Source organism: Colletotrichum truncatum (assembly GCF_014235925.2).
Source record: "Colletotrichum truncatum strain CMES1059 chromosome Unknown Contig_0002, whole genome shotgun sequence".
NCBI lineage: Eukaryota > Fungi > Ascomycota > Sordariomycetes > Glomerellales > Glomerellaceae > Colletotrichum > Colletotrichum truncatum.
The window spans coordinates 5,361,992-5,386,521 of record NW_027222399.1 but is presented as its reverse complement, the minus strand read 5'-3'; the positions used below and the strand labels follow the sequence as shown (position 1 = coordinate 5,386,521).

Genomic DNA, 24,530 nt, shown 5'->3' with positions numbered 1-24,530 from the left:
ACGGCAGTCCGCAGGGCGCACTGGGTCAAAATTCAAACATTGCCTAATTAGGATGCATAAACGAGATAAGCATACACCACCCGTATAGATAGTTAAGCTTCTTATCTTTACTATGTAATTATCACAAATTTAAGCGAATTCTATGTTTCGTATACGTGCATGTACAGAGTTTTACGGGGCCGCACAGGAGTGTATTCTCAATTCTCAACAATAATATTTACCATATTTTGTACGAATATGTCTTTAAGGTGCCCCAAGCGGGCTAACCTGGACCACTTCTCAGCAAAACTGCTATGGAAGTGGAAGACGTGTGCATTTTGTTCAATCGATTTATCCCAAGTACAAGAACCGGACGAAATCGACCTTACCAATACTGACGACTTCGAAACTCCAACGGCTACGATTTCATCACGTACACGACTTTCCAATACTACAACCAACCCGATCGAACAAGCACTTTATATACCAGATACACAGCCAGACAATAGTCTCCTTACTGCTCTTATTAAGGGCTCAGAGGAGCGTACAGCTAGTATCCAGCAAACCCAGAAGAAACCAGTTCCGAACCCAACTGTGGATATTATTATTCACCTATGGCTTGCATCTTTCTATGTTACGGATATAGATGGAATCTCTATTCGAACATACACTCGGGTTCAGTCTGTTAAAAAGTTTATTGGGAAGTCACAGTTCTTGTTAACTTCTAAGTTTACTTCACATACAGATATGATGAGTAAGGTCTTAGTAAAGTTTACGTCTGAGAAGCAATTCCTTGACCGAAACTGGAAGGCAATGCCCGTTACTCCAAAGAATCCTACGGATATGCATGAGTTTCGTGGGGTAGCGTACGAGGCTGAAGACCTTTTTACCTTTCTTCGCGAAGCCTCAATTACCCCTGACAAAGACGTTTACACTATCGCACTTGTTTCCGAAAGTCAAGTAGATCCGCTTGTTACTGAACCACAAGTATCAAAGAAGTTACGACTGAAACAACATACGCTTGACATGGTAACAACTAGTACAACACCTTTACCTACTGTCAATATGTTTACGAAAGCGCCTACGCCTAAACCTCCAACTCGAATTCAAACTCGAACCGAACGAAAGCCTTCTCTTAAGGCACAAGAAGTAATAAAGCAGGAGAGAGAAGGAATAAAGTCACGCAAGCGTACGCACTCGCAAGTTGAGCAGCAGGGCCATACAGACGTTATTCAGGAGGATATAACTCTTAAGGGGGGTAGCCAGGAAGATAAGGAAGAGGACGAAATAGTAGTACGACAAGAGGAAACAATCGTTTAGGTATACTCTATATACTCAAGTTTCATCTATTTCTGAACTACTATCACTTCCTGACAGTGATGTATAAAGTTCATCTATACTAATCCCGCGGCTACGGAACTGTTCTTTTACCCATTCAATACCTCCATTTTGTTTTGGTAGTAAGTGAAGTTCTGGTTGAATCCTAGCCTCAATATATTCTTCAAGACGTTGCCGTAGGAAGTTATATGCTTCAATACGTGGATATTGTGTACCGCAGAAGTTTGTAACTGGTGGAAAGGTTTGTATAGGCTCCATAATACCTTTACAAACTTGAAAGACTTCGTGCGGAAGGAATTGATCCAAATTAAGTTCTTCACTTCCAAGTAAGTTTTGAAGTTTTTGAATCTTTACGTGATCGATTGGCTGAGCAAAGTCTTGTGCGGTTTGATGATCTGGATGATGATAAAGTTTCCATGGTTGACCAGAAACAACATGTGGGCGACTTTTTTGTGAGCGAATGCGATGGTTATTCCAGAGTTGAACAAAAGAGGTAAAGTCTTTACGGATAAGTGGCATAAAGATAAATAATAAGGCAACACGGTCAGAAAGCGATTGGTTATAAAATAAACCTAACGCTTGTAATCGATAGAAATATGCCTAATACTATTAGTAAATAAATAGATATAAAGGTAAATAATACGTACTCTCCAAGTTGCAGACTGTGCTTGACAAAGTTGGTTCCACCAGCTTTCAATCTTAACATTATGGATACTTTTACTAAAGATCCAACAGTCACGGAACTGAATAGGAACGTCTTGGCCTGGCTGTAAAGGGGCCTTCTTTGTACGGTCCTGTGATAGATACCAATGACTACCAGCAGTTAAGATAGTTTCTGTACCACGGTCTGAACGAATAGTTTGTGGCATAATACCCCGTGATAGAAGTGTAGATAGATATTGGGCTAATACAGAACGGGCCGTATGTGCAGAAAACCCAACGTAAAACCACACAATATAACGGGAGTATGCATCGATGCTAGCATATATCTCAAACCCAAACGGAAGTAGTTTATCATATGCATCGAGTGACCATATAAAGTTTGGACCTGGCGTAGTCCAACCTTTCCGCCGGTATCGGATCTCTTTCAGTCGGTTTGCAACTTCCTCGGGAAAAACTGTACGATATGCTTCATATAAGACCGAGCGGCTAATAATATGGCCACGTTGGCGCATATATGTAAAGAGGAATTCTCGGCCAAAGTCTCGTGTAACGCGTGCTTCATCACTTGTTGTAGAGGCAAGGAAGTTTACAGCTTGGTGAAATGCTGCTTGAAGCTGCTCGGGGGTTTGACGGCGCCATAGTTTGTGGCATTTTCGAATATCTTCTAAGCCACGTTGTGAGACTGTGAAGCCTTCCGTCCGTAAGCATAAAAGAATATCTAAATCGGATAGCCTATGATCAAAGAAGAGCTGGAAGATACGTTGTAGTAAGGCGCTGGAAAATTCTGTACGGACTTCGCGGCGGAGGTTTAAGCTTTGTAGGAAACGTTTAAATGTTGACGGAGAGACCTGAATTTGGAATGATTCGGAAAGATATGTAATTATATTAGAATAAGTCCAGCCATTCTGGAACTTTTCAGTAATAATAGATTGAAAAGGGGTAAGGTCGATACGTGGCCGGCCAGCCATGGTGAGGTGCTGCAATAGTCCATACGGAGATTCACGAGGGAGAACGGGAAAATACAGATGTTGGCAAAGAAATACGAATTGGGTATCTTAAAAAAAACCTAAAAACGCAAGGGTACGGACAGTCCCACGCTTCTGTACAGGGGTGCCAAACCCTGTACAGAAGTGCCCGACCCGCAAACCAAAGTTACCAACCGTAAACGCCTGTATCCATCCTCCCATTCCTGTAAGTATACCTATCGTTTCTGTACGCCGGATTCCCGATTCCATACGCCTTGGTAGGCATCTGTGGCATTGTGTAAATGCATGTTCACGTCATCTCCAGTTGTTGTACGGTCGTGTAGGATTTTGTAAGGTCCTGCTTAGTCGTGACAAAGCTCGATCTCGATGTTTTCGTTCTCATCTGTACATAACTGTAGTTAGCAAAGATGTACAGACGGCACCAGACATGTACGATAACGTACCGTACTTAACATCAGCGAGCTTGTCTGCGACAGAAACTAACGCATTTCTAATGAGTCGTATGTGCTTGGGCTTAACGCCACGGACCGCGTTGAGAAAGTCATACTCCGCACGGGAGACGCACAACTTCTTACTGCTCGGGGCGGAAGTGTAAATCTCTGCGGCAGGTCGCTTCGAGGGGGACGGGGCTGTATAGAATAGATCAGATTCATGTTTAGTTGTGTACAGGTTGGGACGAAACTTACCGAAGCTGCAGTTGGAGGCGCCGGAATTGTATGTACAGTTGGCGCAGCTAGCATAGCCGTCCAGAACAACACAGGTGTTGTACGGACCATTGCCCTTGATGCAGTTCTTGCACTGGTCCTTACCCTCGCGCGTATTTCCGTACACGTGCATAAGGAAAGAGTTGGCATTCTGCGCACCCTTGTACTCAAGCGCTTTTTTCTGACGTCTTCCGTTCTTGACCGCAGAGCGAACATCGATCAAGTTACGGGCCTGTACAATATGTAAGCAAAAGAGTAAGGTACGTACGGGGGTGTAAGGAGACTATACCTCCGCTTCCTCATTGTCCAGAATGTTATTAATGAGAGTGTTGCTGGCATGAGGAATACCATCTGTAACAAGTTAGTACAATATTGTAGGGGAATTACAGAAGTGTACATACGGGTGAGGTAGTAGCCGGTTCCGAGAGCATGAGTGTACATAGAGGGTAGCTCGGCGGGCAACTCCATGTCCTGAGCCATGATGTACGGTAGTGTAAAGTGATGTCGAGTGTCGTTCGGGATTGTAAGGATGTTGTAGGATGTTGTAGGATGTTGTAGGATGTTGTGAAGCTTTGCTGGAAAACTGTACGTAATGTGACGGGGGCGACGCCTGGCGCCCGGGGATGTGCGAATCTGTACAAAAGCTAACAGTTAGCAAATGATTGTACAGAAATGTACAAAAGCTCAAAAAATCGGAAAAAAAAATCAAAAATAGAGAAGACAAAAGAAAACGGAAGTGTAACAAAGGATAAAAACTGAATCTCTGTAAAACAGTGTAGAGAGCGCTGTAAATTTCTGTACAGTAGGGGTCACATACCTAAACTCTGCTTGGCGTGGGGAAAAGGAAGAAGTTCTGGGCCCCACTGAATTCCTATTTATTTGTCGATTTGGGCGCACAGACCATGCACCTAATCAACCGGAACCGGAAGATCTAACCTCCGACGGATTATTGTAGAGCCTCGTAGGGGGCTGTGGTTCTATGTAGTAAACCCTTATTTCCTAAAAGGGCAAATACCCACCTAGAAATGTACAAAAACAAAAATCGTTTTACGCGAGATTACATATGTTTACGCTTATGGGGTGTTCCTATCACTACCTTGAATTTTGACCCAGTGCGCCCTGCGGACTGCCGTACATTAGTTCGATTTCTTTTCGGGGAAGCGCCCGCATTTCAAACTAGATTGCATAGTGGTGTCATTGTTGTTAGACCAGCCTCGGATTCTGGACCGCACCTTGGTTATCAATCCCCTTGTTAAGGCAACGGGGAAACATACGATTCCCAAGCCTACCAACGAACAGCCGCGCGCCAAAACAAACTTCACAGCACTGTCTTGTCCAAGATGTCTTTTGGACTACGCACCGCCATGTTCTGTCTAGCATTTGTCGTTACTTTATGCATTTAAGGTAAATTAGCAATATTAGCGTTGCGTCTAGCGCCCGGGGAAGACCTCCAGCTGCAAGAGGGCTACACACGGGTAGGCCCCTTGATCCTCCTTCAAGTCTCACGCAACAAGAGCTGGTGACCTTTTCCACGGTCGTATCAACACCTCTTTATTTTTATTACTAGATCTAATATTTTCTTGAAAATTACTTTATTAATTAAGCTGCTAACTAAGGTATTATCAGTAAAACCACAGTAGCATCTATCCTAATATTAAGGATCAAGCGGGACTACATGCGCAGTGTCACGAGCTACCTGCCTTTGAACCTTGAGACTCGGATTCTGAATCATTGGAAGAGTCATCTGAAATCCCGTTTTTTTGATTTTCACTCGATGAAGCCAGGTGCTCCTTCGACGGTGGGTATCCAAGCCCCCGGGCGTTTCGAGCTGATTTCGATACCTCGCTTGACCCTGAGTAGGGCCGCTTCCCCACCAAGGAAGCCGCGTTCGGGCACCTAGATGACAGATGATAGCATGTGGTCGATGTTGAAGTGGTGGTTGAGTGAATCAACGATGGCTCCAGCGCCTGAGGACTTTTACTAAGCACAAATCGGGCAGTGGTAGTCGGCAACTCTGGGTTGTTTGTAACAACACTTGGCTCGAGATGATTCCCATGATTGCGTAAGTGGACTGGCTTGGTTCCATTCTCGCTCGCAGACGGCTCAACCTCGGTTGTCTGTGCTGTCTGTAATGCTTGCACTGCAGTTGCATAGCGGGTTTTTCTCTGGCACGTCTTCCGATGTGGTACTTTTTTGGCAGGCTTTGGTGGTTTTGGGTCCGGCCCCCAACCTAGATTTGTGACGTTGAAACTCTTGTCCACAAGAAAACAGTTTTTGCCACCATCGAAGTACAATGGCAAAGATACTGATGTCGCTTCCCCAGGAGCATCAATGCCCTTAGGGTGCCTTTGTATGGGTGGCTTTGGTTCCTTTGGATGGCTAGAGAACCACTCTCTTCTTGCATTGAGGACAACAGATGTCTGGTTCTCGGTGGTTCTGAGAGACAGTCCAAACCGCCATCTGCCATTCTTCAGTTTTCCAATTTCCATGATGTCGTAGCACCTGCCGAACTTTAATTTTCCTTTCTTTTCTTCTTGCACCTCCGGGTCCTTTTTTCCCCTCTCTTGTTGCAATTCAAAGAAAGGATCACAAATAATCTTGAATTCGTCGTTGCCCGTGACGAGGATCTCTAGTGGGTCTGGATTATTCTGCTGAATCGATAAACAAATGGTCTAAGACGGCTAAAGCATCGGCCCAACCACTTACCAAGCTGAAAACAAGAGAGGCTTCATCATCCCATATGCCATCGGGGTTTCCCTTCCCTCGACTAGGATTTTGTTTTCGTTGAAGGCCAAATGCTGCCCCTCGTCGGAAATATTGCTCAATCGTCATGCGGTTACAAGCCGCATACGCAACCCCTCGAGCAATATAACCCGATCTGATAACCATTAGTATAGATATTAATATGATCTTTTCACTTCCAAGAGTCGATACGTACTCGTTTTCAATGTTGAGATCGGCGACGAATCGCAGTTTTTGTATACCATTCTTACTGCAAATGTCCTTTAGGCGCCTTTTGATCACCACATGCTTGGCCGTGCCCCCGGATACAACGACGACCGGCGTGACTCCCTTCAGCTGTGAGACCATTTCGATATTGGATTTGGCTATGTTGAGGATTTCTTCGACCGACTGCTCGAAACAATTGTTGATTTCCTCGGGAAGGAGGTCGATGTCCATATCCCCACCAAAATCAATCATTTCTAGCTCTTGCAGCGGACCAAGGCAGTCTTTGTTCCTATGGAACCATTCCAATTGTTTTTGCCTTTCGCGATGTGTGATTTTGTATCCCGGAAATCGATCTAGCTTTCTTAAGAAAAGCTCGCCAATGTTGTATGCCCAGTGCTCGCTCCCGCCCCCTGCGCCTTGGCCAGTGTTAGCCGAAGCAAGAACAATTAGGTGCGCGACAAACACTCACCGAATGGCTCAGATATGCCATAAAAGCTTGCATCTTTATTCTGATCTCTTTCTTTTCCGTAAACAACGTTGAATATACACCCGTTCTAAGTACAGGAGATAAGTAACAATTTTCAAGTACCTAGGTAGCGTGGGGATGGAAGGAGTTTGGTTTGACTGACCATGTTATGCCCACCAAAGTCCAGGAACAAAAGAACCTCATAGTCGGCCACGCTATCACATTCACCCTCTTCATCTCCGCTCTCCAGCAGAAGCGCCCTATGATCTTGCAGAAGAAAGTGGGCAAGGGCTTCTGTCTCAGTGTGAAAGAATATGCCATCTCTAGGCACCCCAAAAACGTCAATAATGATTCTGCGATAGGCGTCTTCGAAATCCAATGTCCACTGGGAAGGAATTGAAAGTCCTATCGAAGTAATCTTAAGCCGTCTGTTCTTGCATTGTTGCGTTGCCAACTTTCGGACAGCTGAGAACAAGTCCCTGAGACCGGTTTCGAGCCTGAAAATAAAATTCGGGTCGTCTTTGTGCCTTCTCAAAGGATTTACAAGACTGTACTGCTTGAACAGGTTATCTTCTCCATGGTCCGACTCATTTACCAGTACATAGAACGCATATTTCAGGGAGATGCCTTGTCGTTTTGGATCAATGAGCTCTCCTATATATACCGGCTGGTCTGTATCGAAAGGGTACGCTGTTGATGAAAAGTCTCCCTCCTTGTATTGGGCGATGTTCTTGAGAAAGCTTTTGGTATTTCGTATATGAAGTCGAATGTTTTGCGTTGGACACCAAAGAAACGCCCGTGTGCTGGTGCTTCCTATATCTAAGCCAAGGACACTGAATACGAACAACAAGTTAGTATTAATATGGTAAAGTTTTAACTAATCAAGTAAAATTGATCAACAAATTCCACTTACGTATCAAATAGTTCAACACCTCGCTGGGACATGTTGGAGTAACGTGTGGTTCAATTCCTGGGTAATGGATGTGGTATCTGAACATCGAAAATAGGGCACAAGAAAAAAAGAGTTGCTGGAATAAAAAGAACGCTTTTTAATGCAACAAAACAATGGCACCGACTATTAAGAATTGTTTTGAGTAGGGTAGGTGATATGAGCGAGTGATATAGTGACTAAGGGATTTTTGAGCTGCAAACACTGAGCTTTTATTCTGGGCCAAGTTCCTTTAAGAGCATGTATTTCTTAATTCTAGCTAAGGAAACATGTAAAATGTAAGTGGTACATCGCGAATTTATGGCCCACCCCGCAAGTTAACAGAAGAAGGACTGAGGAAGGGGACAAAACTCGCCGTTCGTCCACCGGCAGGGGACTTAAAACTGCAATCTAGCTTGGCTGGAATGGTGTAGATATCTTTACATAAGACTACTTTGGATTCCTTGCTAATACAGTGCGCAGTTTTCGCTAACGAATGAAACGTTGATTGGCCTGGAACAAAGGGGGAACGCCACCCAACCTCCAACATGCAGTCCCTGGCCACACCAACAGAAGGCAAAACTGTATTTACGGCACAGCTGAACAGGGTATAAGGTCAACGGTCTGGATAAACGACTAATCATGAGCGCTCAAAATTTTCTTTTTCCTGGGCCATCGCACGTTCTTCGTTTTCGTATCTGTTGAGCATCAAGTATGTCACACGCTAAACGTACATGTGGCTCTGATGATTGGTAGCCTGATCAAAGAGAAAAAAAGACCTTTGCAGATAACTATGCAAATTTTCCTGAACATAGAAAGGCCTCTGCAGATGACCATGCAATATCTACTGGACATGAAACCTACCTGCAGAGATCCTGGACATAGTCTTCCTCCGAACATTAATCAACCAATGATGAAAAGACCAGCTGATGAACATGAACCAAGCCCGCTGCCCACCACTTCAGCCAAGGCCTAGAATCTGTCTGTTGTGATAAATGATCAGAAGAGCGAACCGCCCCAGCCCCTGATGCTTTGATATTTCGAAGACGGAGGCAACTCGGCGGCGCAGCATTCATCATCCTTGTCAGCTGAATCGGCATGCTACGCACACAAATTCGGCATTGTGAGCCAGCTCCCCCTTCCATTCACAAAGCTAGAGGATGCCTTGTTTATAATCTTCCTCATGAGCTTCCTAATAGTCACGTCCCGACGTTGGTTGCCAGCTTTTAATTCACAATGCCACGCTACAAGCATGAAGAGCTCCCGGCGTCTCAGACGAAGCCAACTGAGTTAGTGCTTGAGGCGTTGAAAACGAAGTTAGAGAACAATATCAACATCCGACGAAGAGCTGCCTCAAAGTTCAGAAACGATATCAAAGTCCTCGTTCACAGCTACATGAGCTTCTGCGAACAATTACGATGTCAACAGTCAAACCTCATAAGCGAGGCTTTTAGCCATGGATCCCTCGCAGATGACATTCTTGGAAACAAAAAGTCCTACGATATATCCAACGGAAGTCGTTTCCTGACAGATAGTGGGAATCTCATCATTTCGTACTGGCCAAAGTCTGCGTTTTTGGAGGACTCTCCTCTGGACGAAGATGACAACGACTTACACAAGGAAAACATTCCCCATGGACCATCCACGCACATTCAGCGTGCCAAAGACGATATGGAGCCCGTATGAGTTGACTTTATTCAGATACGAGTTTATCAATGCTGACATATTTTAATGTGGTAGGTGAAAGAGCCAGTCGCTGGTGTTGAAAAGCGAAGCCTGCGACCCCGTGTGCGACGTCTCCGAACCTACTCAAAACGAAAACGAGAATCAGTTTTTAGCTTGAAACAATCACAAATTCTTTCAACCGAGCAACAAGAAGAAGTTGTTTCTTCAGATGTAGCAGGGTGCAAAGACAAACTGATTTCTGAATTTCCGCCGAAGAGAGCAAAAGCATGGTCCCAGCCGTTAGGCCTGACAGGCCAACTGTATATCAAAGACGACGAGATTAGAGATTCGCGGTCATGGGTTTTCTCGTACACGCTAGATCGAAAGACCGCGTTCTACACCATAAGATGCCCAGCAGACTGCCCAAGTCCTGTTTTCTCAGTCCATCCGCTTTACGAATCGAGAGCCCAAAGGCATTTCGAAAACTGCAACATAGGCTTTGAGAACGAGGAGGACATGGTCCGAAAATACGCGCGACAAGGTAAGATAACTATTAATTACAGCCTCTTAAGAGAGTTTCTAACACTTTCTATCAACTTGAAGTTGTTCAAAGCCGTAATGATAGACTCATCACATGCAAGTGGGTCAAGTGGCACAATAGTACCTTGCTGGGAAAAGCAGAAACACAAGCACATTCGGAGAATATCCGGTAGAAGTGGTCTTTATGGGGAATGTATTATTTTACCAGATTAGCAGCCTCGTTTCGTTTTACACGCTGCGATAGCCCCAATGAATTAATAGCCCTGTTTTGAATTCTCATTGAAGCCATCTTTCGCCTAGTGTCTTTACCTTGTCGCCGATTTCGATTTCAGATGGCTTCGCAGAAACAACAACTCCCATCATTCGAACCCATGAATCCGATCGGTTGATCCATCTGCCGCACAGATTTCAGTATTGTAAATTTAGATACGATGAGAATTGTACTTACGCATGCATTGCTCCACGTTGAACAGCCACATCTCCAGGTCGTAAGGTTTTCTCACAAACGTCGTCCAAAGTTCCCTTCTCATTCTCTGTTCTGAAAGACCCTTTCGGGGTGACAAGAGTTGGTGTTCCTTCATTGACAGCTACAAAGTCTAATGACGGAGTTCGATGCTTCAGAATCATTAGAAACATAAATTCCACTCAAGGTTGGCCGGAGGAGCAACTTGCCATGGGTGTTTCAGACCCAGGAGCCAGGTCAAGGAAGTAGATGTTGATACCGCCAGGAAGTACAATTCCGGTCCCAGGAACTGTACCAATAGATGGAAGTCTTTTTATCAGGCTCAGCATGTTTCTTAGTCTTTCTCAAATGTACTCAATCTTACAGTCCATCATTGCTGGCAGGAACAGTCGGAACTGTACCAACGGGGGTTCTCCGCAGCAGACCGTTAAATAACTCCTCGGTCTGTAATTCTTCTGTAAAAACTTCAACTCCGGGTTCCGTATCTGCTGCTTCTGCAGTCGAATCTAGGGGCAGGTTCGACAAAACGATGCGTCGGGGAGTAGCAGGAGGTGCCATAGTAAAGAAGATCAAGTGTCGTGAGTGAAGAATCTGGTGGTATTACAGTTCGGAGACCTGGTTATTTGTAAGATGGGTTCTTGTTTCTTGATGAGTTCTCCTCCTGATTTGGTTGAAAAACAACTGCTTTAATATTGTAAGTCAGTCCCTTCGTTGCTTAGAAGCGCTCATCAATCATCAACAACTCGGCGCCGATAAAGTCAAAAAGTGGGTCATTTGTCTGACTTCGGCGCCGCCTTAATGGCCTTGGTGACTAATGCCATTCACCCTTGGATTTTGTGTCGGGATTTCCGAAGCGCCCACAAAGACGCGGCTGGAGTTACGCTCCCTGCACTATTAACTTCTATTACAAGATGGAGAAAAACGGAATTACTGGGGGGCTAACTATTGAAACAATCAAAACACCGATATCGTGTTGTATATGTCTTGGTCAGCGGGCTGATTGCATGATTGCAGTTAAAGTTGATCGCTCACAATGTTTAGACACTTTTCGCCTGTGAGTCGCCTAGTGAAGTATGTAGACCATGCCACTCAATGTACTAGCATTGAACATCGACAAATAAAGAGGATAGGATGTGTGATTAGATCATACTAACAGGAATCTTGGCCTACTGCATTGGGCAACAAAGAGTTCACATTGTGTATTACTGACAGATGCAAATCATAGATCAAAATCTTCCAGCGATGCGTCAACTGCTTGAATATTGCTTTTGCATTATGCATTACCTAGCTATCGAAATCTTCGTGTCCAATGCCCTCAGCTTCTCGCCTCCCTTTACGCGACGGGTCCATAGAAGCTGAACTTGCCCTGGGGATCGTACTTAGCCTTCAGTGACTTCAGACGATCCTGGCGCCACTGCTCAGCACCATACCACTCAGCAGGGGTTTCATCTCCAAAGGCATAGTTGAGGTAAACGTGAAGGTCATCACGGCCACTGCCTTCGTGGATGATCTGGCGGAGTTGGTTTCCGAGTTCCGCTGCTTGCTTATCTAGCTCTGCGCCGCCGGGTGTATAAGTGATCAAAGGTGCGAAGAGCAGGTTATCGCCTCGGTAGGCAAATGCTGTAGAGTCTTTCTCAATCGCCTGGACACCCTTGACTGAGTAACCCTCAAACATAAAAAGAGAGTTACTGAAAGGGGAAGAACCCTTGATGGAGGAGGCGAACAGGTCGTAAGCCTTGCGCTGGGCTTCGATGTTGTACGACTCAACATAAATAGGGAAGCGGGGGTTATTAAGGCCAGCCTTCTGGCAAGGAATGGAGTCGAGAGCGATGCCAGTCCAAGCAGCCAGGTCAAGGTAAGTTCCGGCGGTGGGCTCAGCAGAAATAGCGCCAATATCATAGAAGGGTTTCGTGTAGATGGAGTCAACAGCAGTCACACCTTCTTGGATGATCCAAAACAAAATAATTGGCTAGATTTGATGTCAGCTGTTGTCAATCATATCAGGTTATCATGATACAACTCACATTTTCGGGATCAGCATCGGGGTTGTTGAGCCAGTAGGACCAGTTGACAACATCAACAGCTTGGGTTCCGTTCTTGACAAGATGATCGTTGGCAGCCTGGTAGACCTCTTCGACCTTCTCGCCGCTGAAAATAAAGGTCTCAACCGCCCAGTCACGGTGCACGATGTCGTAGATCTTGACATCTACAGAGGTGACAATGCCAAAATTGTGACCAGCGCCCTTAACAGCCCACCAGAGATCTGAATTCTCATCAATGGTTTGGATAGTTCCATCGGCCAGAACGATGTTCATGGAAATGAATTGGTCAGCGACAAGACCATGGTGGCCCTGAAGCCAGCCATGGCCACCACCAAGAGCAGGTCCAAGAGTGCTGACACATTCGCAGGTACCGGTAACTTGTAACATGGTCAGCAATCTACGGGCAAATGAAGTTCTATGTTCCAATAACCACACTTACCCGTCTGTTTTCCCGCTTCCCAAAGGATATCAGTAACGTCCTTGGACCGGGTACCACCGGCAATCTTCGCAGACTTGCCATCTTCGGCGACCTCCACACCACTCAACTGGCTAAGAGAAATCTCGATACCATTTTGCATTTTACCTAGCGTCGTGATAGCACCGTGCACACCATTGTACGCGAGGAAAGGCAAGTTTTTCTCGTTTGCGAATTTAACCTAGCAAAGTGAGGTTCGAATGTAAGCGGACCCTCGGAAGCAAGACTGACGAGATATTAAGGACTTACCGTCTCAGCAACGTCCTGCTCGTTCCCAGGAACGACGACGAGGTTTACAGTAGGTGCATTGAGGTTTGACCATCTAGTGGATGCCGCAGTGAATTCATCTGAGCCAGGCTGGTAGATTTTGGCAGTGCTCGAGAGCTTGTCACCGAGCTCTGCAGTATCTCTAGCGCAGATACCCCCCACCTGGCGTGCAATGGGAACATTCAGACACGCTGAAGTGATTGCCCACGCAGCCACAGCTGTAACTACTTCCATCTTGAGTCGATACATTGTGGCAAAACTGTCAATGAAACGGGCTCAAAGATTCATAAACAAGGATACAATTGCGCTACGACACAACTGTAGCCTAGGGCAGCTTGTCGGTGACCAAGAATCGGAAGGAGTGTGGTAGTATCTGAAATGAATGAACAAGCCCTTCTGGTCGTCGAGCGTATCAGACAAACAGGACTCTGTCAAGACACACGCAGCGCCTCTATGAATATTTATTACAACATTCCGACTAGCCAAGCCCGCTGTTGCAACACCGCATGCATCTCTAATTTCGGCCCCATGCACGAAGTGGTCCCCAAACCTGGTCTTAACATGCATGTGGCCTTCCCTCTAGTCGCTGATTCAACACACCATCTAGATACAATTTGGTAAGAGCTTTCCTCTCCCTCGTCAATATCTGTCTTTAGTTGTGCCTTGCCCAGGCTCAAGGGAACAGGTTTATGCACTTTCTGGAAGAGGCCATAGTCCGACTGCATTGACATAGCCTCGTCCCAACCAAGGGTCAGATCCTGTCTGAACCTACGTTCCCTGCCCATAGCTCCCATATCCCTATGTTTTTCTTTCCCACGTGTCACTCCCTTGAAACCCGTTCTCATGCCCGCTGGATCAGTTGAGAGACATCCTGGTGATTTAACAAAGGCTACCTTGAGAGGAGGGGCATGGTTGCATCGAGTTCCTATCCCACGAACGGCTCCGCTTCCTTTGCAAATTCCACGACTTGAATCACGGTATACTGTGCACTAGGATGCTACGTAGGATTCCAACCGCGGCCAAGCAGTAGGTGCCAAGTCTTTCGACATTGAACAAAACCTCCGGATGACACGTCGGTGCCACATAATGCTGCACAACCCGGAATGGTAAGGGTACAGTCTCCACTTCTTGCCCCTCGCCCCTTTCCTCTATCCATGATTCAACTTCGAATGCGGCACAGCACCCAAAAGCATTTGAATCTTGGGAACGCGGCATTTGACGGATGGTAGACGCCACAACCGCTGCGTAATACAATACCGAGCGATTTTTGCGTCTGGAATGGTCTGGACTGATGGCCTCATCCTCGGCTATGGGGAGAGCAGGTCGGAAAGATAGTTAGAGGCTAGCGTTTCTTCAGTCAGGGGACCCATGTAAACTTGTTCATACTGGCACCTGCTATGTAGTTCGGATTGGATAAGATTGGTTAAACGTGCGGATAGTCAATTTCTTTGAACATGCGCCGCTACATGTTTCCATTCCCATACTTTTGAGGCCGCTATGAAATGTCATTCGAAAGATCAGTTCCATGATTAATCTTTCATCCGTCCATCACTCTGAACCAGATACTCGCTGCATTGTCTTATGATGTCTTTTGCTGAGGAGATGTTGAACCATTGAGTATCGGCTTGAAGATTTATTCATTCATCTCCCGACTCGGACCACCTTCAACACTGGGCTTAGTCCCTTCCGTCTCCGCCCCCACATTGCAGCCCCTCAAGTACCCGTATTACCTTATCGTACAAAAAGTATTGAAGCAGGGATCCTCAACACCGGGGAGGCAGAGCCGGGTTGTGTCCGCTCGGACCGCCAGCAGGGGCAAAGGGTCTTGCTTCGTACACGTACATAGTACGCTTCCGAGTCAGGAACCGACAGGGCTCGATTCCTGATATTCTGATCTAGTAGCTTGGCACGGTGGAGATGTCCGCCACTGATGACCGGACTGAACGGAAAGTGATGGCGATATGGAGATGATAAATTTTCTGGCTGGCGCGAATGTAGCATACCCTCTGTGAGAAGGTCAAATGTAGAAGACAGGCACCTACCACAGAAAGTGAGCTTGTAACCCATGTGTTGATTTCGTAGGCCATGTTGGCATAACAACGTACACATTAAGGTATTAACCTGGAACACAATAAGGAGAGAATTGGATATTGAAAGAAAACAAGTTATTCGTAGACCACTGAACATTTTGTTTAGTATTGCTGTATAGATTGCCCCAACCTCTTGTGCTACCGTCATCGAAGCATACAGGACGTTCTTCTCGGCAGACCCAGATTTTCCCCGACCAACGTTTTCAATAGTATTGGAAGCTTCTTGTAGCTTGGCTGCCTCCTACATCACTTTTGTGGCTGTTTACGGAACCCCTTGACACATATCTCGGCTCACGACGTCGCATCTCGGAGATGGATATGGTCACCCGACGAATCAAGGCAAACGCAGGCCGGGGCCCTGGCAACGAACCCATAACCTGTCAGTCGCCTTACACATAGTGGTGATGTTTCCTTTTCATTCAGGGGACTTCGTAGTTGCCGAAACTGTTCGCTACCACGCACCACCCCTAAACCTGTTCTCTCATCACCAATCAACGTTCCTCCAGAAGAAAGGCTCCAGTTATGCCACATGAAAGACCCCGAGTCAAACGTTTAGATGTTTTGAGAGTTCTTGTTTCACCCTTGATAAACGAATAATGTACTTGTATAAAGGATAATCCCGAGGGATTATTACGCCTTACTCTGGCCGCTGCTCTCAGTGTTTTCGACGATTTTCGCTGCCGCCTACCCACTCAATTGGCATTGACGTATAGGCAGAGCTACATGTCATCAAGTGCTGCTCCTCTTGACCCTGCGGCGCAGGCCGCAGCGGAGGCCACCATAGAGGCAGCTCGCCGAATGACGATCGAGGCATGGACTCTTTACGGGATCGGAATGGTTGTGACCATGCTCAGAACGTATGCTCGAGCAAAGGCAGTGGGATTCCGGAACTTTCGGCCTGACGATTATCTCGCCTGGGCTGCTGCTGTATGTTGTATCTGCATTTGATCTGTACCTTTCTTCCATGAGAATATGTTGCCAATTATCTCAATGCACTCAGCTTTTCTACACAGTTCAGTCAACCCTGGCCTACGAGGTTGGCAATGTTGCCCAAGGCCTTGCAAACAGCGGCATGACAGACGAAGAGCGTGCAGCTTTGTCTATCACTGATCCTGAGTACGGAATGAGGCATGTTCTTCCCATCAGAAGCACGGAAAGCCATCGTTATTGACTCAAATTTAGAATCATTGGGTCAAAAATTCAGGTTGCGGGCTGGACAACGTATTCAGCGTTGATCTGGTTGCTAAAGCTGTCCATGTTGTTTTTCTACCTCAGACTTACAGTAAATATTTACCCAAGCCACCGGAATACTCTGAAAATTATCAGCTTACAGCCAGTTAGGAAGGCCTCGGTCGCCGTTATCGATTACGTATCTGGATTGGATTTGGCCTCGTCCTCGCAACTTTCATTGCATCCATGGGCTCCGTCTTTCTATCCTGCATTCCTTTCAACAAATACTGGCAAATCAACCCAGACCCTGGAAGTAAGTCAGTTTTACAACAAGAAGCAGCTATCAAACTGATAATCAATTGCTTAGACGCATGTCAAGCCGCCATCTCCCTGCCAATCATCTGGACTTCGTTCGCTGCCAACGTCTCGACTGACATTTACTTGATTTTGATTCCCATACCTTTGCTCTGGGAATCCACGTTGAGACTTGTAAAGAAAATCGCATCAACCATTGTCCTTGGTGCCGGCATTTTTGTCCTAGTCTGTGCCACCTTGAAGAGTATTTTTGTCCTGGTGGTGAGTTCGATTACCTCCTCTGTTTAGTAGCCACGGATGATTTAATTCGGTGTTCTCATAGGATCCCGTCAATGGGGCCCAGCTAGCCGGTACATGGGGCACGCGTGAAACATTTGTTGCGGTTGTTACCACAAATCTCCCTATGATCTTCCCCCTTATCCGAACCTGGCTGAAGCCTATGTGGCCCAGTATACTGCGCTCGTCGAAAAAGGCGTATACGACGCCTAGTGGCTTTCAAACCATTGGTGGCGGTAACGGGCAGTCTCGCAGTCGCGACCGTCGTACGGCACCCTCGAGTGCAAACCCACTCACCGCAAACTCGGCATTTACGGAGAGTGAAGAAAGGATCATGAATGATGTCAAGATGCAGAATATCAAGAATTTGGCATGGCCAACCCTCGGAAGTAGGCCACACAATGGAATTGTGGTGTCCAACGAGGTTGAGATTACTACTGAAGATAGGACCAGCCAATTCGGAGGGCAGCGACCCCAACGTGCTCATGAGGCCTGGTAGCCTATTAGCAAACGTATGTATAACGTTGAGTTTCTTCCCAATTATCCAACAAACGAAAACAAAGGAAAATAATTATTCAACCTGAAGAACGTAATCGCACTATGTTAAAGGTTTCTCGGTCGTATTTCTGTAACCATTCCGGCTGGGGACGTGAAAGTGATACTAGCATACAATAATTGTGATCATGCTTTGGCATCGTACAGAGCCATGTTATCCGCGATGGCTCGGGGACGATCCTGCACTTAATACCATATAGTAGGTTCCCCACCTTAGCGTGAGGTAATCAAGAAAAGCCTCCACATCCCGGAAGTAGATGATGCGCGAATTATGTCCAACTCTTGCTATTGATAACGAGACGGCTCGATGGAGGTTGCGTAAGATCGGTCTGGCTCGAGCTAATGTGTGTTTGAGTTATTGAGAATTAAATAAATATAGTCAAGGCCGTGTGACTTTAGATTTTGGTATCGATACATTGGTGGACGCTGAACTTTAGCGCTGGGCTTATGAGAAAGCAGTGAGCTTTGAGAGTGAGAAACAGATCCCTGTCACACTGAACTAGTTGTTTTCATTGAAAGAGGGGTGGGGGAAGGCCGCTCCCTTCATGTGACATTCCCGCCCCCTGCGTTGTGATGGTCGACAGCGACTCGAGTCTGGAAGCTCAGCACGCTCGCCAAATATTACCTAGGCACTCTTTAAGGCTCCCAGAAATATCCGGAAAAGCAAATGTTTTGGGAACGGCAAACAAAATGTAGTGACAGAAAGAATTCGGAGGCTTTTAGCATTATTAATCTTAGATTGACGTCTTGTAACATTCAAACTATTCAAGGTGCCCCATGTCACGTTTGGAAGACAGTAACTAGTTCAAGGGAAAGCAGTAAGTTCAATGTCGACGGCTGCCGAAAAGGCGTTTCCTACATTCATTCAGGCTTTGTTTGAGTAGGTGTTTGGTGTTTGTGGCTGCTTACGCTGCTTACACAAGGCTGCAGCTGAAAATCCTTTGGTGTTCTCGTTTATCTCCTTACCCTTTTTGGAGGATAGTTTCGGTTGCATTTTAGCCGCCCCCTCTGCTGGTAATTTTACTAATTTCTGGGACCGTTGGCGACTTTCTATGTTTTCTTACTCCTATCAGACCCATTTCATCGTTATGAAGGCTTCACTTTTAATTTAACGTTCTGCACGTCTCTCAAAGTTCTCTGGGTGTTTACTCGAAATGGAAGCAATACTTGGACCGTATGATGGTTAATTTGAACAAATTTGAATACACTAGACTAGATTCCGGCAGTCCAACTGGCTTCGTCAGTCAAAATGGCTGCGTGGTCGCCCTGAATGTTGATAAAGGCGTCATGTGGCGCCCAGAGCACAATTGCCTACAGGCGCATTTGCGGCAGGCTGGGCTTGGCATTAAAGGATCATGTTTAGTAGGGGGCTGAGAATTTTTGCACTTTTATGTATAAATCGGAAGGCTCTCGAACTGGAGGGCTGCATGACAGTTGGGGCTGTCTCATTGGGAGACTTTATCCCCTGAGGCTCGGCGGATTCAGACTCTAAATCGATCAGGCTGTCATTTCCACAATTCAAGAAGCATAGAACAGGCATTTAATATAAATATAACGTCTTTCCACATATTTCTTCCTTTCAAAAGTGATGTTAGCGGTCCACGCGCCTGTCAATGAGGTCAAAGAAAGCTGATTAATTTCACCAGGATGGCCTCAAACGCATCGAAAATTGAGTTCGCTAACTGGAAACCCCCTCCTATCGAATCACTTGATTTTTCTTCAAACTGCACTGTTACCAAAGCCTTCCTCGAGTCCTGGTTCGACCTCAGTTTATACGAGGACGTTGGTGAGTTGGCCGGGCATTCTCAGAATGTAACATTCTGGGTTCCAGAGTCTCTTCACTCGCAGGCAACCGAAAACCACTTTCGCTTGGCTTTGCCGTTAGATATTCGGCAAATTCCCTCGTATGGAGAAATACTTCTTTGGGAGTACTCGCTTCGCACCTCCTACGCTGAGTCTGTTCACGAATGGGTCGCCTCTGCGACCAAGATTGAGGAAACCACGGATAATCGTACTGAAATCGATCAAAAGACTGACAGGCTTCCCCTGGATACTCGATATTTTAACTCGGTTATCCAAGCACCAAGCCTCGCTTGTAAGAAGGAGATCTGTGATCTCGGCTTCGAATGGGGACATTTGGGTGACGTTAATGGTCCGGGGGTAACGTTCCTCTCTATCTCACAACTTGACTCTAAACTGACATGCCTATTCTTTAGATATTCATCTACTATATTCTCCTCCTGTGCGTATCGGTTGTATACTCCCTCATCGCTCTTGTGGAAGCTTCACGACAGCTTGGGCGAAGTCAGCATCAACATCAGCAGATTGGTCGGCCGAAGAAGAAAAAATCTACAAGACCAATCAACAAGCTTTATCAGGCTGCCAAGGAATCTTTCAGTGGGTTTTCTGATGCCGCAGCAGTATTCTCATTCGCATTGCCTTTTGCTATTATTGCACACTATTTTACCGCCGGGAGTCCCATCGTCACATCCAAAGACATAGCTCTCGTGCTTTGGATTCTGGCGTACTCCAGCTATGTATCTGTTTGGCTCTATCGCATCGGCGCATGCATTCGCAGAGTCGAAAGAGCCAAGGCAGAAGCGGAAGCGGCCTTGTCTGGTCAAAAGCCACAGAGCAATAAAAAGTACACGTTAGCAACTGCCGTCATCATAGGGTTTGCGACTCCAGGGTTAGTCGTGCTCCTCGTTGCTGCAATTTTCGCCGAGGTTGGAGACTACTTCAAGCCATTCAAATTTGAAGAATTTTGGGACGGAATTTGCAGCTCGGGTCACACATTTCCTCAGAAAGATGCCTACATCTGTATAGGCTGTCTTGTGGCGTACTGTTTATTGAGGACTATAGTTGTGGACTTTGTTTTAAGCTGCCTCTCAAGACGGGAAAGAAAAAGAGTGCCTCAATTTGACAAATCTCTCAGCCGTGAGCAAAGAAAACAGCGATTGAAGCTACTACGCAACATTTACAGCTTCTTCCGTCGGAAAGATCCGCGATATCGAAAGGCAACGGATGTCCTCGGCATGCTCGACATTGTCATTCTTGGGGTTGGGTCGGGTGTGATCCTCCGACTTTATTGGAGCTATCGAATGGAGCTCTCAGAAACCACAGGTGTTCATCCTTTCAAAGATAACTGGGGTCTTGGTCAAGTTCTTGCACTTTCCACCCTAATCCCTGTCATGATAGGGTTCTGTCACATCTTCTGTAAGTGACTCGGGAATCCCTGAAGGCAAAGACCTCTGCTGTGATAATGCTAATGAATTCGCTTAGTATCAATTAAAGCATCTTAAGGATGATACTAGGCTGCTTCAAGAAATTTTTCTGAGGAAGATCTTCGGGGCGGAGTTGTTCTTTGCTTGAGTGGGTGCTTGTCTCCAACTCTCAGTAGAAAGATTAATCTGCGTGAATAACATTATGTCATTGTTTGTAAGCGATTGGATTACCAAAGAATGATGATCTTGTAAATATTCATATGGCTTATGTTTGAGATGGAATTAAGTTTATTAGCGCACAGGCGTCATGCGGACTTCAAGCGGCAACTCGGCAGTCTCAACATATGATGACAGATCCAGGCCAATGAGAATTAAGTTCATCCAAGTTGCCGGCTGCAGTAAGCTGACCAATTCTGGTAGGTGTTCATTGCTACCATGCCAACCCTATAACCAGTAAGCAGCCCTGACTTACGCCTGCGGGGAAGTAAGACTGTACATCCCCACTGCGGCTGATAATGCAGGCCCTGAAGTTGAGACAAATTACCTGCCAACGGACGTTCTTTCTAATTGGCTGGCCCACTGTCGTTTCCCCATCTAACTATTCCCGTGACGAAGAAACATGCTGTTTTCGGTAGTAAATAGCCTATCCTGTGCATACAAACCTTCTTCGTAGCAGGAAATCCCCTTACTCATCTCCCTGCAGGTCTCGCCCGCCTTGTCTTACTATTAGTAGGAACGCTCATGCCTGGCGTCCCGTGCCGCTGCATTATTTCAATAAGCCTGTGTTCATGCATATGCTTCTTGCCCGATTAAGTCCGACATCCAAACATTAGCAAATCAGTTTTCGCATCCCTCGTTTGTGTAACATGGAATCCATTTCACAGGCTTGGCCACTGTTACGATGAGAAAATTATAATTGGATGATGAGAGTTACTGTCTCTGCAATACCTACTGCTACTAAGTCCTGATATAGGAGCAACCTCGAACATAATTGTTAAGGTTGCCCACCCAGAGTGTCCTTTCATGTGGGAATTGCAACCCCACCTGAATAAACAAGTATGTCTAAACAAGGTAAGTTAAAGCTGCGAAGCAAGGTCCGTTCATTGCTCGCAACTGCGCTGTTTGTCATCGGAGGGCCTAATCTCCGGTAAAGGCGAACAGTTGGAGACGTTACAAGCATTTGCGACAGTCTCACTTAGGGAATTTGTGGTATCTGTTAATCTTATTGGTTAACTCCCGAAGAAGCTAGGTGCTTGAGAGTTCAAAACGGGTCTCTTTTCAGGAAGTCGGGCTAGGCAGGCGCCGATTGATGACTATCGTGGCAAACATGTGTTCGTAGTTAAGTTCTCGAATCAAGCACATAACGTCCCACACCCACTTCTGGGCACCCCCCACATTTGGGCACCCCATTTACACCAAAAACGCCGTTTTTCGAAATTCTATATTAAACTAAATACTTTACTTATTAAAGAGAATAAATATATGTTAAATAGATTAAGACTTAATTATAATACTTAAGTAGCTATATACTAGTATTATTGATAATAAGTATTATAAATTCAAGGTTTAACATTTATAATACTAATTTACCTAGCCTATATCTTAATATATAAAATAGGTAGAGATATTTAACTAATATGATTAGAATTTTTAAGTAAGATATAGTAGATTTATATATTCTTATACTTAGTAAAAAATTCTTTAAGCTTAGAATAATATTTTAAAATTTCCCTTAAGAAAAGTTTCTATTATAGAATTTTAACCCTTAATTATACTATATTTACTAAAGTAATACTTTTAAATCTCTTTTAGATATAATTATATACTTTTAATAAGTATAAATATTAATTTCCTAGATTTTTAAATAAGTATATATGAGCGAAAATATATTTTTCTAATGTTAAGGAATACTAGTAAGTTACTAGTATCTACTAACATTTTAAAGCTTTTAGTTTTAAACTTCTATATTATAACTATTATTATATTTAAACCTTTATAAAAAATTAGATGGCTATAATTATACTTAACATAGTTTATATATATTTTCTTTTCTTAGTAAGTATAGTAGTTAGTTTAATATAGAATTTCGAAAAACGGCGTTTTTGGTGTAAATGGGGTGCCCAAATGTGGGGGGTGCCCAGAAGTGGGTGTGGGACGTTATCTCCAACTCTGGAAGTGGGGCTAGCCACTTTTAGATCGAATGCGAGCTTCCTTTTGAGGCAACTTTTCTACCCTGTAAGGACCTTGGCTGGTAAGTATTCTGACTTCCGGAGCTCATTGGGTGTCAGTTCGCGCATGGTGATCTGCCAGTTGTGAATTGAGCCGTTGTCTTATTGATGACGCCCCATAGTACTATATCTACCTAGTCCTAACGAGAAGAATATAAAGGGGCTCGAAATTCCCGTCTCAAACAATCTTCTCCCTCATCATCCATCAAACTACCCATCTTCACAAATAGGACAAACAGCCACCAGTTAAACCCTTAAACCCTTCTATCTTCAATATGCACTTCAGCACTATTCTCGTCTCGGCGGGCCTCATGGCTGCTGGAACTGTCCTTGCTGCCCCCAGCCAACTTGTCGAGCGCGCGCCTGTGGCCGAGTCCATCGCCAACGCTACTGCCTTGGGAGTCGATGTATACGGCTCCATCCCTGATGATGCTACCAAGGTTACTGATGGCCACTACACCGCGGAACCGGGCACCAAGGCATGGGCCTGGATCCGTGCTCAGATTGATCTCCCCAACACTGCAGAGACTCGCTCAGAGATCGAGAAGCGTCAAGGCTGGGCTAACATCGGCATTGGAATGTTTGCCCAGGACTGGTGTATGTGTTTGCCTTCATTCTGCAGTAGTCGAAGCTCTTCAAGAACATGAACTGATCATTGCTTATATTATAGGCAGCGGCCAGGCCGGCTGGTTTGACAACGTTATCTACGGTAACCAGAACGTTGTTCATCTCAACATGTTCTCCGTCGGCATTAGTTACCGTGGTCTGCGTAGCAACGAGCAACTCGATTTTAGCAAGCTGTCTGGCAGCGACTGGTGCGGCACTTATCTATACAGCGCTGGTCAAAACACCCCAGGTAAGCGAGTTTTGACGAGGTACACTGAACAGACTGGCTAATATTGGCCAAGTGGGCTGCTTTAACTCTCAAGCTATCAACTGCTTCCGTCTGACCCAGCACTAAGAGACGGTGGATGCGCTCAGAAATCAACCTATTCTACCACGGAAAGAAAAATGGTTGATGGCAGTCATGAGCGCGCAACTGCTTAATAGAAGAACAGCCAAAGCACCTAGACAAGCAATAGTGGGGTAGGGCGTTAACGATCGTTTTAAGATTCAGAGTCATTCATTAGCAATCTGAAGGAGTGATCAACCTGCAGGTCGCGGAATCATAATTTACAAATCGAAATTTCAACCTCTAGCATTCTGC

At 45.5% G+C, this 24,530-nt stretch overlaps 7 protein-coding genes across 7 annotated transcripts; 3 read left to right on the top strand and 4 right to left on the bottom strand.

Annotated features, from left to right (window-relative positions):
- Positions 1 to 237: 237 nt before the first annotated feature.
- Positions 238 to 1,299, top strand: CTRU02_204423 (uncharacterized protein; the record flags this gene model as incomplete). The annotated part of the gene is made up of 1 exon (XM_036732638.1): positions 238 to 1,299. The coding sequence occupies one exon, from the start codon at positions 238 to 240 to the stop codon at positions 1,297 to 1,299; it is 1,062 nt and encodes a 353-aa protein (XP_036575615.1).
- Positions 1,300 to 3,307: 2,008 nt separating this feature from the next.
- CTRU02_204422 (uncharacterized protein) lies at positions 3,308 to 4,150 on the bottom strand (the record flags this gene model as incomplete). Its single annotated transcript, XM_036732636.1, has 5 exons — positions 3,308 to 3,348; positions 3,410 to 3,595; positions 3,653 to 3,902; positions 3,960 to 4,021; positions 4,072 to 4,150. The coding sequence occupies 5 exons, from the start codon at positions 4,148 to 4,150 to the stop codon at positions 3,308 to 3,310; spliced, it is 618 nt and encodes a 205-aa protein (XP_036575613.1).
- A 2,149-nt stretch (positions 4,151 to 6,299) lies between these two features.
- Positions 6,300 to 8,030, bottom strand: CTRU02_204421 (uncharacterized protein; the record flags this gene model as incomplete). Its single annotated transcript, XM_070204377.1, has 6 exons — positions 6,300 to 6,321; positions 6,377 to 6,490; positions 6,609 to 7,035; positions 7,089 to 7,173; positions 7,249 to 7,825; positions 7,999 to 8,030. The coding sequence occupies 6 exons, from the start codon at positions 8,028 to 8,030 to the stop codon at positions 6,300 to 6,302; spliced, it is 1,257 nt and encodes a 418-aa protein (XP_070062140.1).
- A 2,464-nt stretch (positions 8,031 to 10,494) lies between these two features.
- On the bottom strand, positions 10,495 to 11,239 carry CTRU02_204420 (uncharacterized protein; the record flags this gene model as incomplete). Its single annotated transcript, XM_036732634.1, has 4 exons — positions 10,495 to 10,612; positions 10,667 to 10,833; positions 10,891 to 10,993; positions 11,046 to 11,239. 4 exons carry the CDS (start codon positions 11,237 to 11,239, stop codon positions 10,495 to 10,497), a joined length of 582 nt encoding a protein of 193 aa, XP_036575611.1.
- Positions 11,240 to 12,014: 775 nt separating this feature from the next.
- On the bottom strand, positions 12,015 to 13,714 carry CTRU02_204419 (FAD-dependent oxygenase; the record flags this gene model as incomplete). Its single annotated transcript, XM_036732633.1, has 4 exons — positions 12,015 to 12,650; positions 12,706 to 13,100; positions 13,163 to 13,379; positions 13,448 to 13,714. 4 exons carry the CDS (start codon positions 13,712 to 13,714, stop codon positions 12,015 to 12,017), a joined length of 1,515 nt encoding a protein of 504 aa, XP_036575610.1.
- Positions 13,715 to 16,278: 2,564 nt separating this feature from the next.
- CTRU02_204418 (uncharacterized protein) lies at positions 16,279 to 17,815 on the top strand (the record flags this gene model as incomplete). Its single annotated transcript, XM_036732632.1, has 6 exons — positions 16,279 to 16,482; positions 16,556 to 16,683; positions 16,738 to 16,837; positions 16,897 to 17,038; positions 17,093 to 17,301; positions 17,363 to 17,815. 6 exons carry the CDS (start codon positions 16,279 to 16,281, stop codon positions 17,813 to 17,815), a joined length of 1,236 nt encoding a protein of 411 aa, XP_036575609.1.
- A 5,783-nt stretch (positions 17,816 to 23,598) lies between these two features.
- Positions 23,599 to 24,284, top strand: CTRU02_204417 (uncharacterized protein; the record flags this gene model as incomplete). The annotated part of the gene is made up of 3 exons (XM_036732630.1): positions 23,599 to 23,920; positions 23,994 to 24,179; positions 24,232 to 24,284. The coding sequence occupies 3 exons, from the start codon at positions 23,599 to 23,601 to the stop codon at positions 24,282 to 24,284; spliced, it is 561 nt and encodes a 186-aa protein (XP_036575607.1).
- Between the last annotated feature and the right edge of the window lie 246 nt (positions 24,285 to 24,530).